At 45.9% G+C, this 26,728-nt stretch overlaps 1 protein-coding gene across 7 annotated transcripts; it reads left to right on the plus strand.

Annotated features, from left to right (window-relative positions):
- Nucleotides 1-14,991: 14,991 nt before the first annotated feature.
- Nucleotides 14,992-23,483, plus strand: LOC136549585 (alcohol-forming fatty acyl-CoA reductase-like). 7 transcript variants are annotated; one of them, XM_066540916.1, is made up of 8 exons: nucleotides 14,992-17,731; nucleotides 17,817-18,626; nucleotides 18,754-18,860; nucleotides 20,226-20,425; nucleotides 20,617-20,744; nucleotides 20,895-21,616; nucleotides 22,572-22,699; nucleotides 23,135-23,483. In XM_066540916.1, the coding sequence occupies exons 2-8, from the start codon at nucleotides 18,533-18,535 to the stop codon at nucleotides 23,286-23,288; spliced, it is 1,533 nt and encodes a 510-aa protein (XP_066397013.1). In that variant the 5' UTR covers nucleotides 14,992-17,731; nucleotides 17,817-18,532; the 3' UTR covers nucleotides 23,289-23,483. The 7 variants fall into 7 exon arrangements, with proteins under 7 accessions (XP_066397013.1, XP_066397016.1, XP_066397014.1 ...); XM_066540919.1 differs by having other exon boundaries at nucleotides 14,992-17,286; nucleotides 17,414-18,626; XM_066540917.1 differs by having other exon boundaries at nucleotides 14,992-16,391; nucleotides 16,477-18,626.
- The last annotated feature ends 3,245 nt before the right edge of the window (nucleotides 23,484-26,728 follow it).

A 26,728-nucleotide genomic window follows, 5' to 3' on the forward strand; every position in this document is an offset into this window, starting at 1 on the left:
CTAAAACTAATTATGTAACTTGAATGATTATTAACTAATCTTTGTATGACTATACTAGAACATGCCTGCTCTACTTAAGATTATTCTTTTATTCTTTATTTTCCTTTTATCTTTTAGAAATTCCCAAGTGCGTGTCCACTATCTTGATTATGCCATCTTACCCTTGTATTAAGCATTGGTTTACTTTGCAAGTATATTATTGAGCCCATATCCATACTAGACTCTTAATCAATTAATGACTTCCTTTAGGAAAATATAAATAACGATACCCTAAATACTTTCGGGTGAAATGCTACAATGATGGCTCCGTGCGTTTGCGGATAAATATCTAAAACTGTTAACTATCAAGGCTTTACCATGTCACATTGCTAATTATTAGTAATGTTCCTAAGTATTGCCAATAGGCATTTCTGGTGCCTTTACTGAGGATGGATTCTATCTCCATACTTGGTGATTGCGTTAAGAAATGCCAACACCAGCACTCGGCACGGTCGCCTGCCCTGACCGTCGCCTCCCAATCCCATAGTCGCAGAAGTCCCTCACTATATGCCCGTAGCCCCTCGCCCTGGGTCCATCGTCGAATCCAATGGACACCGCCGCCCTAGCCCCCTACCGCCCCAGCCCGCTGCCCTAAGCCTACAGTCCACTACTACACATATCATTTGTAGGGGCGGCTCGTGTATTTGTTGGGGCGGTTTTGCCAGCCATCCCAACCAAAGCGTGATTACAAATCGAGGATTCACAGGGGCGGTTGGCTAACCGGCCCTAGAATTATGATTTGTAGTGGCGGCTGATGATTTGTAGGGGCGGCTCCGTTTTCAGAAATTCTCAAATATGGGCCAAAAATAGGAAATTTTTTTTGACCAGGAAGGCCCTACCGGTCAACCAACCACCCGCTCCGTTTCCCAAACTTCTCAAGTCTCGACACTTTTTGCGCGCTTCGCGACTAGCAGGATTCGAACCCGCGACCTCCCCCACGTGCGGTACTCTTCTAACCACTACATCTCACACTCAGTATTGTCTATAATGGATTTTCTTTCTCCTCGTATTATCTTAATTGAATTAAAAATGATTGTTTGAGACCCTAAATGAATTCAAATATAAACGTTGTCAACTACAGAGTTGTATAACTCTTTGGGATCTACAACTTTCATTTTGGTTGTTTCTCCATCCGAGGTCGTTTAAAAAATTCAAATTTCAAATTTGAGAAATTCAAATGTAGTTTTCCTTGACAAAATGATTTCAAATGAAAAAGTTGTCGACTACAAAGTTCTATAACTTTCCGAGATCTACAACTTTCATTTTGGTCATCTTTTCATATGACTTTGTTTGAACCATTCAAATTTTGAATTTCAAAAAATGGCAACTTCAAACAATATTTTCAAATATTAAATGATTTCAACTGAAAAAGTCATAAACATAAAAGTTGTAGAACTCATCAAGATCTACAACTTTTATTTTGGTCGTTTGTCCATCTGACAAAGAGGTAGTTTGCATTGTTCACAAATTTACATATCTCCCATATAGTTCCATACACTATACCAGAAGTATGTAAATTTATGAACTTTGAATAACCAAAATAAAAGTTGTAGATCTGTTCAGTTCTACAACTTTTATGTTCATGACTTTTTTAGATGAAATCATTTAATGTTTTAAAATGTTGTTTGAAGTTGCCATTTTTGGAAATTCAAATTTTGATTTAATAAAACAAAGTCACATGAAAAGATGACAAAAATAATAGTGGTAAGAACACAATAAATTGATACAGCTTGATTTTTGAAAATTTTAGGAAAAACATCAAATTTGAAGTTAGTATGAGGGAAAAAGACTAGTTACAAGTTTTAGCTAGGGATTAAAAAGAGAAATCACTGTTGTTCAATAATTTAAAAATTGAATTTAAAATAGCATTTTAAAACAGTAAATGATTTCAAATGGAAAAGTTGTAAATAGCAAAGTTCTATAACTTTTTGATATCTACAAAATTTATTTTGGTCATTTCTCCGTCCGAGGTCAATTGAAGAAATTTGAATTTTAGTACTTAAATTTTACACTTCGACCTCTATTTGGAGGGATAGCTCTATATCCGGTCACCCCTACAAATCGGATTTATAGGGGCGGCTGGATATAGAGCGGCCCCTATAAATAGCTATATTTATAGAGATGGCTGATAACACCAACAATGCCTACAAATGGATTTACAGGGACGGCTCATTTGGGAACTATTTGTAGGGGCGGCAAAAAAGAGGCTTTGCTACAAATTCTTTTCTGTAGTGGAGGCCACCCTATCCCACCACCGGCTAGCAAGAGCGGTGCCGCTGCCGCACCCCTATTCCCCTCTACATCCAGGTGCGTCATCTCTGCATCCTGTTCCTCTCATCCCCATTCCCTTGCATGCTTGGGTTTCGGCATAGCTTACTTTTTTGTATTTTTCTTGGTTGCAGAAAGGAGTAGACAAAGGTGAGAAAGGCTAGAAAGATTCAAGGTTTGGTTACTTCTCTTGCTAAACTTTCATTCAATCTAGATCCACCATGTCTTCCCCTCTTCAAACAATATTTAGCTCGATTTCGATGTGATGTTTATTGCCTTAGTTGATTTTGCAAAGGAACCAGCAGGATTCAAGATCCACCATCTCTTCCCCTCTTAGAGCATGTTTGGAAGACTATTTTTTCCTATCATTACCCTTGTAAAATACAGGGTTGCAAAATTGTTGGCATTTCTTAGCGTCACTACCAAGTATGGAGTAGAATCCATCCCTGGCAAATGGCACCAGAAATGTCTATTGGCAATACTTAGCAACATTACTAATAATTAGCAATGTCACTAGGTAAAGCTCTAATAGTTCCTTAATAATTTTAGATATTTATCCGTAAGCACATGGAGCTATCATTGTAGCATTTTACCCGGAAGTATTCAGGGTACCGCTATTTATATTTTTCCAAAGAAAGGCATTAATTGATTAAGAGTCCAGTATGGATATGAACTTGAATAATATACTTGCAAGTATACCAATGTTTATAATAGGGGTAAGAATGGTATTCTCAAGATAGTGGACACACAATTCGGCATTCCTCAAAGGATAAAAGTGAAAATAAAGAATAAAAGAATAATCCTAAGTAGAGTTGGCATGTTCTAGTATAGTCATACAAAGATTAGTTGATAATCATACAAGTTATATAAATAGTTTTAGTGCTAAGTGTGAAGTAGGTCAGGAGACTATCGAGTAGTGGTATGCCAGCAACATCATGTAGCATTTTAGACTCTGCACCTCAACCATGGAGAGGGAAATGTATTCACCTGTCTCTCCATACCCAAGCACCATGCTGGCATACACAGAAACTACCCAAATCCCCCGGGACTCTGACCCTACGGATTGACAAGTAAAATACTTGGGCACACCCGAAGACACAATGAACCGCTACCTCAACTTAGTTCTAATTCCAATTATATAAGTTATATGAAAGTTTAAGCATAAAGTCATGTATGCTATTCTCGTAACATACAAACTATACACTAGTTCATATGCCAAGATCATAACATAAATACTAAAGTACTCTAGTTCATAAGTATGACTATAATTATAAGATGAGAGCATGACTTTGGAAGAACTCATATTTCTATTCATACCAAGAATCTCTTCTTCCAAGGAGCCAAGCCCTCCAAGGTAGCTTTACCCTTGCTCTAAAGAACTACTAAAAAGTAAAAAGCAAAGGTAGGAATGAGGAGTTGCTCAAGAGAGGTGTGTGTATTTTGAGAGGGGGACTCTACCCCTCTATTTATATAGGGCTCTAAGGCGGTAAGGAGGAGATATTTGGCGGGAATCCCAGTCTCCACCACCTCGACATGCCGTCCTGACATCGCCATACGAAGCTGTGGATGAGAGGCGCCAGGTGGGGTGCGTCCGCACCTAGGGTGCGGCCGCACCCTGACCGACTCCGTTCGCTACCCCCTTTGTGTGGTGGATCATTGAGTGGACCTGGACTGCTCATTGGGTGGTCTTTCGCCCAAATTGCTTGCATGGATGGGCCTTCATCTTTATTTTATTTGCGCGATTCAGCGTTACGCTTTGTCGAAAAGCACCCTTTTGGTGTATTCACTATGGGAATCAGAAGATTTGCCGAGTGCCCCTGGCACTCGGTAAAGGGTTTGCCGAGTGTCACACTTGGTGAATTTTTATCGGCAAATAGACTTTGCCGAGTGTTTTTTCTCGCACATTCGGCAAAGACTTCACTGAGTGCCCACAATACACTCGGCAAACATTTTTTTCAAAAAATAAAAAAAGCCACCATAAACATTTTTTTGAAAAATAAAAAAAAAGCCACCACCGGCCGGTCCCCGCCGGCCGCCGTCGGTCTCCTCGGCGGCGCCCTTCTCCTGCATCTCGCCTCCGCTCCCCGGCTTCATGGCACCACCGGCCACCACCACCACACCACCACCCGCCACGCCAGGGAAGAGAGAGAGAGTATGGCGCGGCCGCCGGATCCGGGGAAGAGAGGGAGAGGAGGGGGCGGCCAGGCCGGATCCGCCACCAGGGAAGAGAGAGGAGGGAGAGGAGGGGGAGGGGCGCCGGTGGTGGGAAGAGAGGGAGAGGAGGGGGCAGCCATGCCGGATCCGCACTGGGGAAGAGAGAGGAGGGGGCGGCCACGCCGGATCCGCCACTGGGGAAGAGAGGAGGGGGCGGCCGCGCCGGATCCGCCGCCGGGGAAGAGAGAGGAGGGGGAGGGGCGCCGACGGTGGGAAGAGAGGGAGAGGAGGGGGCGGCCGCGCTGGGCCAGATCCGGCCTCCCCGTGTGCCACCATCGCCGGATCCGCCCGCGCTGTTGCCGGATCTGGTGGAGGCGGTGGAAGAGGGAGGGAGGTGCGCCGGCGAGGGAGGAGGGGAGGGCGGACCGCACCGGCGAGGGACGAGGGGAGGTCGGGCCGCGCCGGCGAGGGAGGAGGGGAGGGCAGGCCGCGCCGACGCCGGTGAGAGAGGAGGGGAGGGCAGGCCGCGCCGACGCCGGAGAGGGAGAGGGGAGGGCGGGGCCACGCCGGGGCCGAGAGGGAGGAGGGGACGGCGCGTGCCCGCGCGCGGAGAAGGGGACGGGGCGTGTGGATGCGGCGCTGGGAGAAGGGGAGCGTGCGGGGAGACCTAGGGCGCATCTGCTGGGGTTAAAAAAGATTTTTTTTTTCGTTTCCCGAGTGTCCCAGATCTGGGCACTCGGCAAAGATTTTTTTTTCATTTTTTTCTTCTCTTTCTTTCCCATAATTTTTTTACTTTGCCGAGTGTCCTAGATCTGGGCATTCGGCAAAGATTTTTTTCATTTTTTTCTTCTCTTTCTTTCCCAGAAAAAATATTTTTTCCTTTGCCGAGTGTAAAAAAAATACTCAGCAAACCCCATCTTTGCCGAGTGTTTTTTTTACACTCAGCAAACCAACTCTTTACTGAGTGTTTTTTTTGCCGAGTGTTTTTATGGCAGCACTCGACAAAGAACTTGTGTGTCGAGTGCCCGAAAGAATACACTCGGCAAACACAAAAACACTCGGCAAATTTGACGTTTCCGGTAGCGATTCTCCCATGAATTCGTGTTTATGTCCTGCAAAACAATAATCTCCAAATACATGTTGAACTTAGCCAATAATAAATGCATATGTGCATAAGATTGCTAATTTCTCCTCTTTTTATGTTTAAATTGGCAGTTGGATTTGGTCATTAAAGACCACCAACACAAATGTTTTCACTCTACTCTCAAAAAAGCAGTTTGGATGACGGGTGAAGGTATTAAATTTACCCTTGTTTTTTGTCAAACCAACTGGAAAAAAATAATCTGCTGCGGAGGCGACACATAAAAAAAACGACAGATATTGGGCTCGCCTTGCAAGCCGCCCAGCCCTCACCCGCCAGTTCGTCGCTTGACACACCCATGGCGATGGCGGCATCTCTACTCTCTCGACCACCAAATCCAGAGAGATAGAGAAGGATTAGACACCACCGGAAAGCCCTCACACTGTATGCTGCCCCTGGTCTCCGCCCTCTCCCTATCCTCATGCTCCCATGCTCCGGTATGGTGGATTCGAGAAGGAACTGGCGGCATGGTCCGATTGGAGAAGTAACAGCGGCGTGGATGACGGGCCATATGGATCCGAAGCAGAAGAATCGTCATTTTCGGTTGGCAAGCTCGTTAACGGCGGATGAAGATATCTGGCCGGCAGTGCAGGGGTGCAGATGCGTACTGCCTGTCTGCCTTGTGCTCCATCTCCAAATCTGATTGCTTCATTTAATTTGGTTGAATAATTAGTCCTATTCCTGTGTACTATGGTTTTGTTTCAGTTACAATTATTTGGCATAAAAATTGGTGGTAGTTGACTGTGTACAATGTTTGCCATTTGGTAACCAAGTAGCCCGTTGATGCTTTGATCTGAAATTTTGGCCTCAAATTTCAGTATTGATATGAAATTTATTTAGCAGGTTGCTCCAATTCAGTGCCCTGTTTTCAAATTTCACCGTTGTGCAATGCTCATGCTCATTGTCATGCAATGGTACTAAAAGCAAATAGTCAGTATACTGCTTACCCAAACATTAGCTTCCCTTGGGAAAATAATACCCTATACTGCAGAGGTTTTCTTGTGCACAAGAAAATACAGGTGTAATGCAATTACATGTGAAGAGACTTACAAGACTTCCAAACAGGGCCTTAGTTGATCTGAAGTGCTACTATCAGCTAGTATTGGATTGTGCAGCAAGCTAGTGCTGAAAAATGGGTCATTCCTTGTGTCTAGAAAAGGCTAGAAAGACACATATTTGACTTCTAAACTTGAGCCATAACCATTTATCACGAGACTGTTAGCTAGTGCATTAATCCAAAGCATAGTGATGTTTAACACTTTTGCTTTTTATTTGACTAATTGCACTACAGCTTGTGACCATTTGGTATTTCTGTTTTGTATCTAAGGTAACTCAAATCTAATGGACATGCGTATGTGGCTGTATGTCTGTGAATATTTGACTCGCTGCCCACTTGATGTGTATCTCCAAGTTCTGATATATTCTATGAATGAAATCAAGTGGCTTTGAATATGTGATGTGTTCTCTGAAATAAAATGGCTTTGTGGAACTATCTGTATTATATTAGTATTAATATCTATTATATAGTTTTGCCGATAGTTAAATTGCCACTGAGGGCATCTTACAAAACATGCTGCGGAAATGGTTTCGCCAACAGACAGAGTGTCGGGATAGAGAGTAACTATCCGCATAGGTCTTAACTGTTGGCAAATTGTCGACAAAGATTTTAACGGTCGGCATAGGTATGCCATTCAGCTACACAAAATGTGCCAGCGATTCTTTTAAATGTCGGCAGAACTTTCAACGACTACTTCTACCACAACTGTTTCTAAACTGTCGGCAAAACTTTCGGTGGAAGGCTATCTGTCGGCAAAGGGTACCTTTGCCGACTTTAGAAAGTGTCAGCAAAGGTGGGTCATGTTATAATGGGCCTCATATTAACTGAGGCGGGTGCTCTAGGGTGCCACTTCCAAGAATCGAAGGTTGTGGCCTTAGGGATTAATGGCTGCCCTGGTTAATGGTTAACAGAGGTGGTGTACATAAGGCAACTGCCTCCGTTAATTGTCCATTAATAGAGGCAGACGCTTTTAGACACCTGCCTCCGTTATCCGGTTACCTGAGGCGGCTGTTGTAAGTCACCCACCTCTGTTAATGGACTACTAATGGAGGCGGACGCCTCAAGCCATCCCCCTCCATTAATGGATTAATGGAGGTGGTTCTCCTACGACGGCCAAAGAGAGTCAAACATAGGGGGACGCCAAGTCCTAGGAAAAAGACTCCCTACCAAGAGACCCCCCGACTAACTCCTCTAGGATCTCTCGGAGGCTATACCCATCGGATACGCTCGCACGTACCCTCCGTCTGAGGATCAGGTAGAGCCCAAGCACACCCTTGGCCTCTTCTCAAGGCTTGAGGGCGCGCTAGAACCCTAGTCTCCTGACCAATGGTAGCCCGAGCTTGATCCTCAACTCGACCCTAGCCCGAGCCAGTCCCCATGCAGGAATCCTATGCCCCGAGCATCAACCAGCGCACCAAGCGTCCAAGGCTCGAGGGCTCCCCAACACCACCCCGACCAACAGACGTGTGATGCTGTTGCCAACTCCTCCGACAAAGTCACACAGGCGGCATGACACAAGAGGACAAATCCCTCCACTGGCTCCAGGGGCGCGCGGCCTCCTAGGCCCGCTCGTCAACCCCCCAAGCTAGGGACCTTCAATAGCGAGGAAGCCTCGATAAGGCTCACCGGGTGGAGGCCTGCCCAAGCAGACAGCCCCTAATGGTCAGAGCGTTAGTGTAACACCCTAAAAATTTCAATTTTGAAAATAGGATTAAAATGAGTTATTTGTGAATTTTTGTGCACATGAAATATAGGAAAAAGAATATTTCTCATTTTATTAAAATTCATCATAAGGAGTAGCAACATGGTTGTGCATGCATGCCGGTGCATTTGGTCAATTGCAATGAGTGGTTCAATCCAAAATTCATAATGAATTCAAAATGCTTTTGGAAATGGCTTTGAAATAATAGAAAAGAAAATTTGAAAATAAAAGAATTTAAAAAGTTGTAACAATTATTTTTGGAAAACTTACTAAAATTTGCTCATTTTTGTTTGAATTGAAAAGTGTATTTGAAACCCTATTCAAACTTAATTTGGTTCATATTTGAATGAGGTTTTGAAATAGGAAAAGAAAATAGAAAAGGAATTATTTATTTTTTCCCTCTCCCTTCCTGGCTTTCTGGCCCGCTCGGCCTTTTTCCTCTCACGCGGCCCATCTCTTCTCCCGAAGGCCAGTAACGCTCTCCCTCCTATGCGTCACCGCGCACACCGGCCCAGATCGCCATCTGGCCCAGTCGCGCCCGCGCTTCCCCCCTCTTCCGCCTTGAGTCACCGACACGCTAGGCAACTTGTTAGCACCATCTCCTATCTCCGTCGTCTTCCTCCCAGACTCTGCTCCACCGGTGGGACTCCGCGCTGCTCCCGCCTCATCCGTTGCCGTGCCGCCCACATCTTCCCGCCCGATAAAAGTCGAAGCCGCATCGTGCCGCCCTCACCTAGCCTCCTCCGAGCCGCCACCAGTGCCCTAATTGTAGCCACCGTAGTCCTAGCGCCGCCATAGGAGATCCGCCACCACCGAATTCGTCGTTTCGCCGCCTCTTCGCCTTAACAACTACCTTGCCAGGCTTCTACGTGAGGTAAGCAAGCTTTGAGTACCGCCCTTGACCCCTCTCTCACTTTCAACCACCGGTGCGAGCTCGTCGTTGCATCGCTGGATTCTAGAGCCGCTAAATTGAGCACCGCGTTGTCACCATGCCGTCGCAGCCGCTCTAAACCCCTCCTTCGAGTTCATCTTGAGCTCCTCTTGCTTCCCATGCCTTTCCCGTGTCCAACGGTGGCCGGAGTCATCGATTCACCCAACTCCGGCGAGGTCTGAGCCTCTCCGGCCATGGCGCCGCCGCACCATAGAACCGCCTCGGCGACCATCTCTCCCCAAATGCTCGCAGCCTACGGATCCCTTGCGAACGGCTAGGATTAGAAGATACCTCTTCGGTCCATGAGCATAGTGTAGACCAAGCGCACCGTCTGTGCCAGCATGCCACACAGGCAGTCCACCACGAACCCACCACTTAGGAGCCACCACCTCTCACCACGTGGTCTCCTCGTCAGTGGAGACCCAGTCAACCTAGTTGTTTTGCTAAAGAGACCATGCAGTTTTCTCAAATCAACCCATAGTCCACCCTCTGTTGAAAATAATTCAACATATGCCCCTAGATTTCCTGTTTTAGCCCCTGCAGTTTTCCAAAAATGACGCCCGATCCACAGGACTGTTTTAATTTGGTTTTTAATACGAAATTGATTTCCAAATATTTACAAAAAAGCCATTGATCTTATTTTGTGTGTAGATTCTCTATTTTAACTCCGATTTGACCCGTTCAAGTTGTGTTAGATTCGTATTTTTATAATCTACGTATTAGTTACATATAAGCCACTGTTTTCAGAAATAAAATTTGATCATTTTCTTCTTAACTTTGAATAGTTATAATTTGATCCACGTAACCCCGATTAGCGTGATCTTCGCGTCTATGTGATCGTAGTGATGCGTAGAATCGTGTTTCAAACTCTTCAACTTCTATTTTATTGATTGGTGTACTATTCTAATATAGAGGTAATTATATGCTATGCATGTATGTGTATGGATGTTTGTGTGGTGTTCTATGATTACGTCCAGTCGGTGAGACATACGTGGTGATCAAGAAGAAGAAGGGCATTGAAGATTAAAGCTTACTGACAGATTGGTGTTTTATGGCTAGTATAGCAAGGGATCATCCTTGTCGTCCTATACACCTTTAATCATTTAATTCATACTGCATGTGTATACCTTGACTACCATTAAGGGTTTCCTAGTGCTTTGTTACCCTTGTGTTATGTTACCTATGGGGTATTGCATTGGGTAGTATGATGCTAGTGCTCAATTAAAGACCATGATCTTGTAACTTGACTAATGGTATATGCAATAAACATTAAAAGATGCTTTTTGGCAACATGGAACCAGGGGGCTAGAGCATTGGACTGTTTTTATGGTGCTCTAGATTCCTCTCCCTAAGGACTTATCTGTAAATGAACAACCGGGACTTACAGTACAGCTGTGAGGGCTACATGGCTCTAGCTTTAGCTCAGTATGAGGGCCTTTTCTAACTTGTTAGAGGTTACCTTTATGGCGCAAGAGGGGTGTTTTTCTAGTTGGATATAGTGCGTCCTCTGTCCATCAGTGTATAGGCTGCGCGTTATTGTGCCTGTCGGAAGGGGAGCTCTACATTTGCACGGCATAGAAACCTAGCGGCCCTAACTTGTTAAACGAACCTTTGAAAGGCTTTATAGTGAACCCTGTCGACCTTCCTTGGAAGTGGGTCAAGAGATTAGCAACCTCGGGCGAAAGGGTAAATCATGGCTCATAGTGAAAGTGAGGGCTAATGATTAGCCTATAGTGTGTAAAACTGGTATATCAGCCGTGCTTACGGTAACGAGCGGCCTTGTACCCTTACGGAATAGATGATGAACACTGATGATACTAATGATAAAGATGCTCACTAATGATTACTGTTTATGCTATTCATTATTCATGTTTACCTGATCATGTGTTTATATGGGCTTGTGAATAAACTTGTTGCCACCCAATTGCTAAAAGATGACTCATTAAAAGCTAATCGCAGTTAAACCAGTGTTAGCCTTTTGAGCGTCATGAACCCCATATTATATTTGTTGAGTATGACACGTACTTACGCTTGCTTTACTTTTTAAATCTTTGGAAAAATCCCGGATGGGTACCAGATTGCTAGAGTTTGGAGGAATTAGGCTTGTGATCAACCAGTCAGATGTCCATGTGGAATTGGAGTCTTCAACCGTAGATCGGAGCTGTCTTTCCGCTATTTGCTATCTAAGGTTATATCCTTTATACTAAGTATGTTATATATTAAGCATTGCCTATTGATATTACCTTTATTTGTAGCTATACATGAGATTTGACTTCCTGGGCTCACATATGGTGTGTATCTGGTTTTGTCCTCAAAACCGGGTGCTACAGTTAGGGCCAGAAGAGCTTGGCGGTGCCCGAGGCTCCCTCGACTTCACAACAATGCCAGGGTCCATCCACACCACATCAACGCCCTCCTAGACTCCGACGTATGTAGACTATAGGCCGTAACCCTGAACTGCCTTGTACCCGACCTTCCTCGGTATATAAGATGTCGGCTGCTAGAGAGGAGAGGTCAAAACAGAATAGACCAGAGCATTCTGAGCTCCGCCGAGACAGCAGAGGAAGCCAAGTGGAACGACTGAGCATTCCACCCCTGGCAACCTGGAAGGAGAGAGGAGTGTTCTTCTTCCTCGCCAAGGAGAAACCTCACCGTCGACGAGCCTTAGGATAGCACCAAGCGATCCTCTACCGAATCCTTTTCTCTTTCGTTGTAACCCCTAGATTTGGGTGCTCTTAAATATAAAGAACAACCACTACTGGATGTAGGGCTCCAATATCCTAGACAAGGATACATCACCGTCTTTTTCTCTTGTGTTCTTAAGTCTACACGAGCCACCAGAGACCAGATTGGGTGACACCCGATGAACAATGGTGCTTCCCATGGCAAGGAACCTGCGACAGCTAGCACGCCAGGTAGGGGAGTGCGTCAAGTATGACTATGGCTCTATAGTGGCCGGAGCCACCCGCCTCATCGCTAGAGCAAGTGGTGCCACCACAGAACGCGAGAAGGCGGCATACGCTTCCTGAGCAAGTTCTCTGTCATGGCCAGCACCTTCGCCCTTGGCCAGGTCCTTAACATTGGGAGTCTATCCTACGTCACTGGCTGATATGGCGAACCTCATCCACTCCCTGGCGTCATCTCCTCCCCTGAGCCTCTCGGGAGCAGATCTCGATATCTTCGCTTGGCAGATCCGACTTGGCCTCGGCTCGAACCTCATCATATTAGCACGCCACCAGATGTTCTACATCCTAGCGAACGTCCAAAACCAAATCGCCACCGGCGAGGTGCTGCTGCCGCACGACCGCTTCTGGTACTGCCTGCCGGCGGTGTCAACTTTGCGGGTGAGCTGATTTTTAACTACATGCGAGCGAGGGTGGGAGTTAAATTCCCAACTGATTACACAACGGCTGCCAACCAACGAGTTTGGCAGTTCGCTATTTTCCTGATGCATGCGGCTTCTTTTCTTGTACCTAAGTTTTAATTAGACACCGATCGTCGTCTGCCACGTTTCCATTTTGCCTCCACATACGCCACCAAGTTTTAATTAGACAACATGCGAGCGAGGGTGGGAGTTAAATTCCCAATTGATTACACAACGGCTACCAACCAACGAGTTTGGCAGTTCGCTATTTTCCTGATGCATGCGGCTTCTTTTCTTCTACCTAAGTTTTAATTAGACACCGATCGTCGTCTGCCACGTTTCCATTTGCCTCCACATACCCCACCAAGTTTTAATTAGACACCGATCGTCGTCTGCCACGTTTCCATTTTGCCTCCACATACCCCACCACGCTGGAGACGCTGCCGAAATATGCCGTCTCGTATAAATAGAGATGCGCGCGTCGCGTATGTTACCTCCTCCTTTGCCGGGTTACTCCTCTCACTGCCTGCTGCTACTGGATAGCTTGGAAGCAAGATTAGCACACACAGAGAGTAGAGAGGCCCGGGGAGAGAGATCAATAGTACGTGAATACGTGATCGATGATGCACGATAGCATGGACGCGGCGACGATCGTAGCGTATTTCAAGGGCAAGAGCATCCTCATCACTGGATCCACTGGCTTTCTTGGCAAGAGTATGTACATATATACATATATGCCGTCTCTCTTGCAAACTGGAGTACGTAGCTAGTAGCTTGCGTTGTATTGAGTTATATATCTTGTGTTTTAACTTTCATACATACAATTGATTTGTACATGCAGTTCTTGTGGAGAAGATACTCCGGGTGCAGCCTGATGCCAAGAACAGACCTTTCATCCGAGGCTAAAATGGGCTCTAGTCCCGACATTTTTTGCGCCCGGGACTAGAGAGACCTTTAGCTGGCAGGAGACCTCTAGTCCCGGTTGGAGACACCAACCGGGACTAAAGGTAGACCTTTACTCCCGGTTGGAGCCACCAACCGGGACTAAAAGTCATCAACCTTTAGTCCCGGTTGGTAACACCAACCGGGACTAAAGGTAGACCCTTTAGTCCCGGTTGGTAACACCAACCGGGACTAAAGGACCCTTTAGTCCCGGTTGGAGCCACCAACCAGAACTAAAGGTCCCCCGGTGGGTTAGTTCAAAAGGGAAGCATCCCATCTATTGTCAGATGTGTTGTGTAGGTGGGGTGGTAAGCTACGCGCGAGGCAATGCATGAGGTCTTGGGTTCGAATCTCATGGGACGCAGCGGTGGGAGGTATTATTTTTTTTAAAGCTGGGAGGACCTTTAGTCCCGGTTGGTGTTACCCACCGGAACTAAAGGTCCCCCCTTTATTCCCGATTCCTGACCCGGGACTAAAGGACCCCCTTTAGTCCCGGATGCTTACTCCCGGGTGGGGAACCGGGATTAAAGAGGGTTTTCCACCGGGAGTAAAGCCCGTCTCTGTATTAGTGGGCTACCAACCAACGAGTTTGGCAGTTCGCTATTTTCCTGATGCATGCGGCTTCTTTTCTTCTACCTAAGTTTTAATTAGACACCGATCGTCGTCTGCCACGTTTCCATTTGCCTCCACATACCCCACCAAGTTTTAATTAGACACCGATCGTCGTCTGCCACGTTTCCATTTTGCCTCCACATACCCCACCACGCTGGAGACGCTGCCGAAATATGCCGTCTCGTATAAATAGAGATGCGCGCGTCGCGTATGTTACCTCCTCCTTTGCCGGGTTACTCCTCTCACTGCCTGCTGCTACTGGATAGCTTGGAAGCAAGATTAGCACACACAGAGAGTAGAGAGGCCCGGGGAGAGAGATCAATAGTACGTGAATACGTGATCGATGATGCACGATAGCATGGACGCGGCGACGATCGTAGCGTATTTCAAGGGCAAGAGCATCCTCATCACTGGATCCACTGGCTTTCTTGGCAAGAGTATGTACATATATACATATATGCCGTCTCTCTTGCAAACTGGAGTACGTAGCTAGTAGCTTGCGTTGTATTGAGTTATATATCTTGTGTTTTAACTTTCATACATACAATTGATTTGTACATGCAGTTCTTGTGGAGAAGATACTCCGGGTGCAGCCTGATGCCAAGAACAGACCTTTCATCCGAGGCTAAAATGGGCTCTAGTCCCGACATTTTTTGCGCCCGGGACTAGAGAGACCTTTAGTCCCGGTTGGTGTCTCCAACCGGGAGTAAAGGTCCCTGCCCAACGGCTACTGCGCTCGGCACAGTGGCAGGAGACCTCTAGTCCCGGTTGGAGACACCAACCGGGACTAAAGGTAGACCTTTACTCCCGGTTGGAGCCACCAACCGGGACTAAAAGTCATCAACCTTTAGTCCCGGTTGGTAACACCAACCGGGACTAAAGGTAGACCCTTTAGTCCCGGTTGGAGCCACCAACCAGAACTAAAGGTCCCCCGGTGGGTTAGTTCAAAAGGGAAGCATCCCATCTATTGTCAGATGTGTTGTGTAGGTGGGGTGGTAAGCTACGCGCGAGGCAATGCATGAGGTCTTGGGTTCGAATCTCATGGGACGCAGCGGTGGGAGGTATTATTTTTTTTAAAGCTGGGAGGACCTTTAGTCCCGGTTGGTGTTACCCACCGGAACTAAAGGTCCCCCCTTTATTCCCGATTCCTGACCCGGGACTAAAGGACCCCCTTTAGTCCCGGATGCTTACTCCCGGGTGGGGAACCGGGATTAAAGAGGGTTTCCCACCGGGAGTAAAGCCCGTCTCTGTATTAGTGGGCTACCAACCAACGAGTTTGGCAGTTCGCTATTTTCCTGATGCATGCGGCTTCTTTTCTTCTACCTAAGTTTTAATTAGACACCGATCGTCGTCTGCCACGTTTCCATTTGCCTCCACATACCCCACCAAGTTTTAATTAGACACCGATCGTCGTCTGCCACGTTTCCATTTTGCCTCCACATACCCCACCACGCTGGAGACGCTGCCGAAATATGCCGTCTCGTATAAATAGAGATGCGCGCGTCGCGTATGTTACCTCCTCCTTTGCCGGGTTACTCCTCTCACTGCCTGCTGCTACTGGATAGCTTGGAAGCAAGATTAGCACACACAGAGAGTAGAGAGGCCCGGGGAGAGAGATCAATAGTACGTGAATACGTGATCGATGATGCACGATAGCATGGACGCGGCGACGATCGTAGCGTATTTCAAGGGCAAGAGCATCCTCATCACTGGATCCACTGGCTTTCTTGGCAAGAGTATGTACATATATACATATATGCCGTCTCTCTTGCAAACTGGAGTACGTAGCTAGTAGCTTGCGTTGTATTGAGTTATATATCTTGTGTTTTAACTTTCATACATACAATTGATTTGTACATGCAGTTCTTGTGGAGAAGATACTCCGGGTGCAGCCTGATGCCAAGAACAGACCTTTCATCCGAGGCTAAAATGGGCTCTAGTCCCGACATTTTTTGCGCCCGGGACTAGAGAGACCTTTAGTCCCGGTTGGTGTCTCCAACCGGGAGTAAAGGTCCCTGCCCAACGGCTACTGCGCTCGGCACAGTGGCAGGAGACCTCTAGTCCCGGTTGGAGACACCAACCGGGACTAAAGGTAGACCTTTACTCCCGGTTGGAGCCACCAACCGGGACTAAAAGTCATCAACCTTTAGTCCCGGTTGGTAACACCAACCGGGACTAAAGGTAGACCCTTTAGTCCCGGTTGGTAACACCAACCGGGACTAAAGGACCCTTTAGTCCCGGTTGGAGCCACCAACCAGAACTAAAGGTCCCCCGGTGGGTTAGTTCAAAAGGGAAGCATCCCATCTATTGTCAGATGTGTTGTGTAGGTGGGGTGGTAAGCTACGCGCGAGGCAATGCATGAGGTCTTGGGTTCGAATCTCATGGGACGCAGCGGTGGGAGGTATTATTTTTTTTAAAGCTGGGAGGACCTTTAGTCCCGGTTGGTGTTACCCACCGGAACTAAAGGTCCCCCCTTTATTCCCGATTCCTGACCCGGGACTAAAGGACCCCCTTTAGTCCCGGATGCTTACTCCCGGGTGGGGAACCGGGATTAAAGAGGGTTTCCCACCGGGAGTAAAGCCCGTCTCTGTATTAGTGGGCTACCAACCAACGAGTTTGGCAGTTCGCTATTTTCCTGATGCATGCGGCTTCTTTTCTTCTACCTAAGTTTTAATTAGACACCGATCGTCGTCTGCCACGTTTCCATTTGCCTCCACATACCCCACCAAGTTTTAATTAGACACCGATCGTCGTCTGCCACGTTTCCATTTTGCCTCCACATACCCCACCACGCTGGAGACGCTGCCGAAATATGCCGTCTCGTATAAATAGAGATGCGCGCGTCGCGTATGTTACCTCCTCCTTTGCCGGGTTACTCCTCTCACTGCCTGCTGCTACTGGATAGCTTGGAAGCAAGATTAGCACACACAGAGAGTAGAGAGGCCCGGGGAGAGAGATCAATAGTACGTGAATACGTGATCGATGATGCACGATAGCATGGACGCGGCGACGATCGTAGCGTATTTCAAGGGCAAGAGCATCCTCATCACTGGATCCACTGGCTTTCTTGGCAAGAGTATGTACATATATACATATATGCCGTCTCTCTTGCAAACTGGAGTACGTAGCTAGTAGCTTGCGTTGTATTGAGTTATATATCTTGTGTTTTAACTTTCATACATACAATTGATTTGTACATGCAGTTCTTGTGGAGAAGATACTCCGGGTGCAGCCTGATGCCAAGAACAGACCTTTCATCCGAGGCTAAAATGGGCTCTAGTCCCGACATTTTTTGCGCCCGGGACTAGAGAGACCTTTAGTCCCGGTTGGTGTCTCCAACCGGGAGTAAAGGTCCCTGCCCAACGGCTACTGCGCTCGGCACAGTGGCAGGAGACCTCTAGTCCCGGTTGGAGACACCAACCGGGACTAAAGGTAGACCTTTACTCCCGGTTGGAGCCACCAACCGGGACTAAAAGTCATCAACCTTTAGTCCCGGTTGGTAACACCAACCGGGACTAAAGGTAGACCCTTTAGTCCCGGTTGGTAACACCAACCGGGACTAAAGGACCCTTTAGTCCCGGTTGGAGCCACCAACCAGAACTAAAGGTCCCCCGGTGGGTTAGTTCAAAAGGGAAGCATCCCATCTATTGTCAGATGTGTTGTGTAGGTGGGGTGGTAAGCTACGCGCGAGGCAATGCATGAGGTCTTGGGTTCGAATCTCATGGGACGCAGCGGTGGGAGGTATTATTTTTTTTAAAGCTGGGAGGACCTTTAGTCCCGGTTGGTGTTACCCACCGGAACTAAAGGTCCCCCCTTTATTCCCGATTCCTGACCCGGGACTAAAGGACCCCCTTTAGTCCCGGATGCTTACTCCCGGGTGGGGAACCGGGATTAAAGAGGGTTTCCCACCGGGAGTAAAGCCCGTCTCTGTATTAGTGGGCTACCAACCAACGAGTTTGGCAGTTCGCTATTTTCCTGATGCATGCGGCTTCTTTTCTTCTACCTAAGTTTTAATTAGACACCGATCGTCGTCTGCCACGTTTCCATTTGCCTCCACATACCCCACCAAGTTTTAATTAGACACCGATCGTCGTCTGCCACGTTTCCATTTTGCCTCCACATACCCCACCACGCTGGAGACGCTGCCGAAATATGCCGTCTCGTATAAATAGAGATGCGCGCGTCGCGTATGTTACCTCCTCCTTTGCCGGGTTACTCCTCTCACTGCCTGCTGCTACTGGATAGCTTGGAAGCAAGATTAGCACACACAGAGAGTAGAGAGGCCCGGGGAGAGAGATCAATAGTACGTGAATACGTGATCGATGATGCACGATAGCATGGACGCGGCGACGATCGTAGCGTATTTCAAGGGCAAGAGCATCCTCATCACTGGATCCACTGGCTTTCTTGGCAAGAGTATGTACATATATACATATATGCCGTCTCTCTTGCAAACTGGAGTACGTAGCTAGTAGCTTGCGTTGTATTGAGTTATATATCTTGTGTTTTAACTTTCATACATACAATTGATTTGTACATGCAGTTCTTGTGGAGAAGATACTCCGGGTGCAGCCTGATGCCAAGAAGATGTACCTTCTTGTACGAGGGACGGACGCCGCGTTATCTGCAAAGCAACGCGTCCAAGAAGAGGTTTACTAACTATGCAAGCACTTCTCTCTTGCTACGGTGCCTGTCAACCACAGCATATTCCGCAGTCCTCACTCTGGTCGTTAATCGGAGTAGTCTTCCAATTTTAAATTGAGTGACTAGAAGTGGTGGGCTAAGAGCAAGTATAATAACAGGCTGTAAGCTGGCTAAATGCTGAGGTGGAGGAGAGAGAGGAGAAGCGGGCTGTAGGCTTACCGCCGGCTTAGACACAAGAACCAAGAAAGCTTGTGAGAGAGACACACGTGGGCCATATATTAATACTGAACATCTTACTATTATATAGGTGGGCTGGGAGAAGACTAAATAAAACTTTACAGTCAACAGTTGACTATAACTATTAGCCTTGCTCTAACACACCTGAGTCACTGACCGGATCGAAATTGGATTAGCATTAAATGTTGCTGGCGCCATACTACTGCACTACGGAACAAACGTTTAGCATGCAACCTCGTAATATATATAAGGCCCATTGGATTATGCAACCTCTCTCTCTCTCTCTCTCTCTCTTAGGGGGGGGGGGGGGGGGGGGGGGGCGGGGACTCCCTAGCTCGATGTATATATATCAGCTCTTCACTATTCCCTACGTTCTAAATTATAAATTATCCAACTTTTTAAAGAGTCAGAATCTCATGTTTGACCTAAGTGCATTCCAAATTTTAAGTGATTCCAAATTAGGTGAAAGTAAGCTTTGACTTGAATTTGTTGCAAATGAACTCATAAGCTTTTATTTTTGTCTCTATTGGAAAATAGTAAGAATGACCTAAGTGCATTTTGTTTGACTTAAAGTCATCTACATGAAAAAATGATTTGATTTGGGACTTTATTGCAGAACATACATTTTGTTGAAGAGGATTGAAAACACTGTCTAGTTTACAGTTTGGCTTGACACAGAGCAAAAAGATTGGAGAATCTGGTTAATTTTATGCAACTTTCTGGATATCTGCCTTACAACAAATAATTAGATCATCAGCGAAAAGAATGGAATGGATTGGCGTGCATCGGTAGCCCAAAGTGACACCTATAAGCATCGTATTTTCATAGCCTGCTGAAGTCTAATAGATAACTCATTGTCCAAATAGTACTAGCTAGCTTTTTGTTTGCTATTGCTTTCTATAAGTTGTACAGAAATTGGCCGATTTAACTTTGTAGAAAGAACCAATTGTGCCGATTTAATTGCATGTCACGATACATGAGCTTCAGGAAACTGTTATCATTTTCAAAAACAGTGGCGATTGTATGTATGTGTCTATGGATGGTAGCATTAACATTTTTACAAGCAAATAAAGTCTTTTGTAGCAAGTGGTCATGACAGTATATTTTTAATAATTCCGTGGTGCGTCCATGAAGGTGATTGGCACCGAGCTGTTCGGCAAGCTGAGAGAGAAGCATGGCGACGGCTTCCAGCAGTTCATGCAGGAGAAGATTGTTGCCTTGGCTGGGGACATCACCTACGACAACTTGGGACTGGAGGCTCCTACTCTGGAGGCTCTGGCCAAGGACATAGACATCATTGTGAACATCGCGGCAACCACCAACTTCTACGAAAGGTTATTATTGTCTTCAGTAGGCTAGGTCAAATAAATTAACTGCATGTATTATTACCTACATTATTTGTGTTATCTAAATGGAATACTACCTGGCCAAGACTTCAATTTATTACAAACGCGTGTATATATATGTATCCATGAATAAAAAAAAATCTGCATTCGAGAAACTTTTTGATGGAATCCACTAGCAGGTTACCGTATTTTGATGACATGCGTAGATATGATGTCTCGTTGGACGTGAACGTGATGGGGGTGAAGCACCTCTGCCAGTTCGCCCAGCAGTGCGCCAACCTGAAGATGTTCATGCATGTCTCCACTGGTCAGTCGAACTCTCATTCAATGTTCTAAATAATAGCTGAGTTAAATATATGAGACGGATACAAATAGTTTTACCTGCCTCAAATAGGGCTACAGGGGTTTAAAACCTTGCCGTTGCCGATAATAACTTTGAATTGTTCTATGCTTGCAGCTTATGTCTGCGGTGACAGGGACGGGCTCATCCTGGAGAAGCCCATCCAGCCCGGTGAGTCGCTGCAGCAGGGAAGGTACATCGACATCGACGCCGAACTGCAGCTCGTCAGAGAAGCCAAGAATGGGCTTATGGACGTCGCCAGCAACAGCGAGCAGAAGACGACGGAAAGGAAGGCCATGAAGGAGCTGGGCCTCCAGAGGGCTCGCCACTTTGGGTGGTCCAACACGTACGTCTTCACCAAAGCCATGGGGGAGATGCTCCTGGAGCAGCTCCGGGGGGACAAGCCCGTGGTGGTCATGCGTCCCAGCATCATCACCAGCGTCCGGGCGGACCCATTGCCAGGGTGGATGCAGAACACGCGCACCATCGACACTTTCATCATCGGCTACGCCAAGCAGAACCTCCCATGCTTCCTCGCAGACCTCAGCGTGGTCATGGATGTCATACCGGGGGACATGGTGACCAACGCGATGATAGCGGCCGTGGTGGCGCACTCGGAGGACAGGTCCCCGGCGGCGGTGCCGGTGTACCACGTCACCTCCTCTCTGCGCAACCCGGTCACCTACTCCGTCCTGTACGAATCTATCCTCCGTCACTTCTACCAGAATCCGCGCGTGGGGAAGGATGGCAAGATCATTCCCACCAGGGAGATACGCTTCTTCTCCACTACCGCGCAGTTCCATCTCTACATGATGCTCACCTTCAAGCTGCCTCTAAAGGTTAGAGAAGAGATATTGTTACTACCACTGGACATGTTTCTAGCGCTGAATCTCCCAATCTGCATGCATGCATACTTGCATGCAAAAGAATTGAGTGAACAGGCACACATAACAAAAATTACCGACGCCTCCAAAATGCTTTAGCGGCTCCCGTCACGCGACTTAAATGGCTGCCGGCCCTTTTGAAAAATGCGTTCAGGCTTTATTAGGCCTCGTTTAGATTTATGCCACTAACATCTAGTGCTATTAGCTAATAGTAGTACTACTTGAGCACTAACGATTAGTCCTATATTATTTAATTTTTGGAGACTAACAATTAGTTCATGACTAGTTAACTAACAATTGGTCTGCCAGTTGAGATGATTTGGAACTAAAAAATTAGTCAACTCACTGTTAATACTATGGATCCAAAGAAACAAGGCCGTAGAAATTTGCCTAGAAGCTATACTCCTATTAATATAATTTAAAATAATTAATATAACGTATGTATGCCTTGTTTAGATAGAATATACTCCTAATTTAGAATAAGTAATATAATATATGTGCCTTCTTAATATTGACAATGTATCTAGCTAGATTCATTATCTCAATTTTGGTAACATATTTAAACATCATGTTTTGAAATGTTATGCTTTTATAGAATCCCAAGAAAAAATTAGTGGGTATTTGGTTTATAGAATAAGGTAGTCCATCATCATTCTTTAGCTTTAATTATTGAAATAAAATAAGTTCATCCATCGTTATCTCATTTCTCAGACGCTAATAATTAATACGTAGTGTACTAGGAATAAAATTATTTCACTAATTTTAAGGGATGGACCCACGTATTACCTCATCTAAGATAGATTAATTCTCCAAACCAAACGGTCTATAAATATCTTAAATGTGCCTACTAATAATGGAGTCTAGTTGTCTCACATGTCTCAGTCACTAAAGTGAGCGGCGTGCACTGTAGATTCTCCAGTTGGTGAATCTGCTGCTTTGTGGATTTTTCTCGCGGATCTACAACGACCTCAACCGCAAGTATAAATTTGTGGTGCATCTTGTTGACGTCTATGGACCCTTCGCCTTCTTCAATGGATGGTAATTAATTACCATTCATCTTTTAATTAACTAGCAATTTCACTAATGAGAGTTTTGAAGAAATTTCAGTATAATTTAATGCTGTGATACATCGCAAGTTTGCTGAGTTGGCAGGTTATTCAATTATGAAGAGAGTGATCGAGGGAGTTTCATGCATGAACTAGTTGTCATAGTTATCAATACAAAAGATGACTTGACAGTCCTGATAACTGTGTCATGAAACTTTCTATTCAAACTGGCCTAATCTGGTAGTCTTGAAAACCCTAAAATTATCAACTAAAAGAATGGTTGTAAATCTAATTAATTAGACCAGTGCAGACATCTGGTGTAAATATAAGAAAACCATGTAGGCTATCGTTACCGGTTGCTTCCGTTATTATATATTATATAGAAAAGCTAAAGTTTCCTGTATTTTTTTGCTGGGTGGTGATGAAGCTTTGAAGACATGAACATGGAGCAGTTGAGGCTGACGATGGCGATGAAGACTCCTGAAGATCACATGTTCAATTTCGACACTAAGACCATCGACTGGGACGATTACTTCACTAGAATCCACATCCCTGGTGTTCTCAAGTATCTGGGCAAGTGAAGCCTCCTTGTGTAGCTACTTAACCTTCATCTTGTAGAAAATAAACTCTTATATTTATATATATGCTGTCACACATAAGAAATACCAATCCGTATGTTCGTTGGACATGCACGAATGGGTGATTATCGATCAAGGGAAGTAAAAGAAAAGGTGGAAGTATATTGTTACTTGTATATTTGCATTATAATAAATTCCTTGTGCTAAACAGTGTCTTGGGAGGGCAGCATATCTCAGGTACCAACTTGCATTCTCTGCCTGTATAATGACAATAAAAAAGGACCACGTGAAATGGTCAGCCTACGATGCTTCTGAAATTGTAAAGCAAATTAAGCTAATGAGAAAGTAACGTGGTCCAGTTGGAAAAAAAACGAGACACCAACCTGTAAGAAAGTATATAGTTTTTCATTAAGAACAATACTTTTCAGCGAACGAATAGTATTTTTCTTTTATAACAAATCAGCATAAGCCAAATTTCAGCGAAATAAACAGGGCCAAAAAGAGCTCATGAATATAAGTCATAGAGGATTGGAATCTGTGTGCTTGGGTGCGTAACCATAAATATCTACCGCCCAACCAATCATGCACGGATTCATGTTTTGTTTAACTTTAATTTGGATGCCTATTTATTTTTAATGAAAACCCACTTAATTGTTTCTAGGTTTTACAACTTTTTTATTGAAAGAAATAAACGAATAAATTGATGTGATGATAAAGACATCCAGGGCAACATATTATTTTGAGAAGACAACAATAGATGTTTCGTGTGTGGCTTGACTCTTTGTAACTCTAGCTCTTCCTCCTCTCCTGCTACCTGTTCCTTTCATTGTATAGTTGTTTTTTCCCCTCTGCCGCCCCCTTCTCTCCCTCTTTTTGTACGTATCCATGTACCCTGTAACCTCTGTTTTTTCCTTTTTTATATAAAAAGATTTTTCCGCACCATGGGGAACTCCCCACGGTCTTTTGCGTAAAAAAAACAATAGTTGTTTCGAATATATCACTATGTCGGAAACACAGAAAAACAAGACACTACATCAAAGACGAGCTAGCAATGCACGTCTCTGATAACTAATTATAGACAGGGCTCAACCACATCACTACTGGACTCAGGCTCTTTGCCGAGTGCCTGTGACACTCGGCAAATCTCATATACACTCGGCAAAGCCTTTGCCGAGTGCCCGTAAACCACTCGGCAAAGAAAAGTTGCCTGACGGCGCCAATTGACGGTGATGGTCGCTTTGCCGAGCGCCTCACGGGGGGCACTCGGCAAAGCCCGCCCTCTTTGCCGAGTGTGAATCCCACTACACTCGGCAAAGGTAGCCGCTTTGCTGAGTGCCTAATTGGCGGCACTCGACAAAAGGCAGGGAGGCTTTGCCGAGTGCCTTACTTGTGGCACTCGACAAAGGCAGGGAGGCTTTGCCGAGTGTCTTACTTGTAGCACTCGGCAAAGCCTCCCTGCCTTTGCCGGGTGCAATGGTCATAGCACTCGGCAAAGCCTCCCAGCTTTGCCGAGTGTCTTGGTAATTGCACTCGGCATAGCTAGGAAATTTACTTTTTCCATTTTTTTTGTTTATTGCATCCACATACATATATCACACAACCATCACATATATATCACATATCACACAACAATCACATATATCACACAGCCATCACATATAATCCATAACCATGACAAATGTCATCACAAGTTGTCCACAAGTATCACATAGTCCACAAATATCATCCAAGTGCCGCCACAAGTGCCACCATTCAGAAATAAGCATCACAAGCACAAGTCCATCTACCTTTATTGTTGACGGCCACTCCACCGGTCCCACTACGACGGAGGTGTGCCCTGAGCTGGAGGTGTGCCATGAACATCATTCGACGCCGCCGATTGCCCCTGCACAAAAGAGAAGTGATTGCATGTGTGAGACAAGATTTAAGGCAGGTTCTAAAAACTTGAAAAAAGCAACATATTAGTGTCAATTCGAAATTTCGGTAGCACCTCCCCTGCACGGTGAGGTGTCCAAAACCTACAACAAAACAACGGTACGATGACCGACAACCACATATGCATATTCACATATCATGGTGCATTTGTCTCAACATATCATTTGGATTCACATTCATATATCCATATCCACATTCACATTTAGATTTAAGGTAGAGAAACTCACAGGACTGACAGCAGGATCATTTGGTGGAGTGAATATCATCGGTGGCGGAACATAGCCTGAGTGAGCTCCAAGACCTTGAATATACTGAAACATCTGCTCCATCCTCCGTCGATCCTCCTCAGCCCTCGCCTTAGCCTCCTCCCGTCGCCTCCTCCCTTCCACCACCTCGGCCTACAATATTTCACCCCAATGATACAATGCAAAGCAAAGGTATGTAAAAATCAATGAACGACGAATAAAACAGAAATAACCTTGAGTGCCTGCACCGTGTGCTGTGTACAGTCCAGCCGTGTGCATATGGCCGGGCTCGAGCTCGTGCTTCTTGCTCGAATCTCGGAGAGAGACCTAGTACGGGCCGGGTCGATTGCGTCGTCGCCAATCCAGTACCGCCCATGCTTCTTCCCTCCTCCCAACCTCATGACGACTTCTCCATCAAGGTCCTCGGAGGTGGGATCGTACTCTGGCCCATGGACCTCCCTTGCCATCGTTGTGTACTCAGTGAGGCGGGTGTGGACGGACGAGTTGTTGTACACCTCGGGCGGGTCCTCCGGGTTGTAGTGGACGTCGGACGTCGCCTTGCCCTTGTGGGCCATTGCCCACGCCTCGAACTGGGAGACAGACGCGCCACCATGTGACGCCGACTGCGAAAGAAACAGCAGGATTATTAGAAATTTGCATAGTTGAGCTTTAGAATAAAGAAATGGATTCAGCGTACCCATTTAGCTGCGTAGGCCGAGAGGCAAAGGTTGCCTTGATTGTGTGGTGCACCAGCCATCATCAAACGCCGCTCTCGGCAAGCGTTGTGCGTCTCCCACCACTCGGGGCTGCACCACTTGTCCACCATTGCCTCCCAGTAGTCTTCATGCCCAGTGCACCACCACGGAACCACCTACACGGCATCAAGTATATGTAGATCAAATTAAGCTTATTTAATCTTAGAAAAACTCAGTATTAATCTTACATATTTACCTTCATGTATTGTTCCTTGGTCAGCATCTCCTTTCTTGCCTCTTTTTTTGTGACCTTCCTAAACTCGAAGGTCACGTTGTATGTCACGATGGTCTAGAGGCGCTCCTCGTAGTGCATGTCACCCACGAGTTTGTGACAAGCTTTGTTAGCCGCCGCCATCGCTGCCACCTCCCATCTCGGCTCGCATCTGAAGAAATCCTGTATGTAGACGCAATGTATCCTATCATTATTTGAAGAATGTCCAATGAATGCGATGAATTGAGCAGTGTAGTGAGACGAAGACTTACCCACAGCTCCATAATCACCCGCTCT

This window comes from Miscanthus floridulus, chromosome 4, assembly GCF_019320115.1.
Source record: "Miscanthus floridulus cultivar M001 chromosome 4, ASM1932011v1, whole genome shotgun sequence".
Taxonomy (NCBI): Eukaryota; Viridiplantae; Streptophyta; class Magnoliopsida; order Poales; family Poaceae; genus Miscanthus; species Miscanthus floridulus.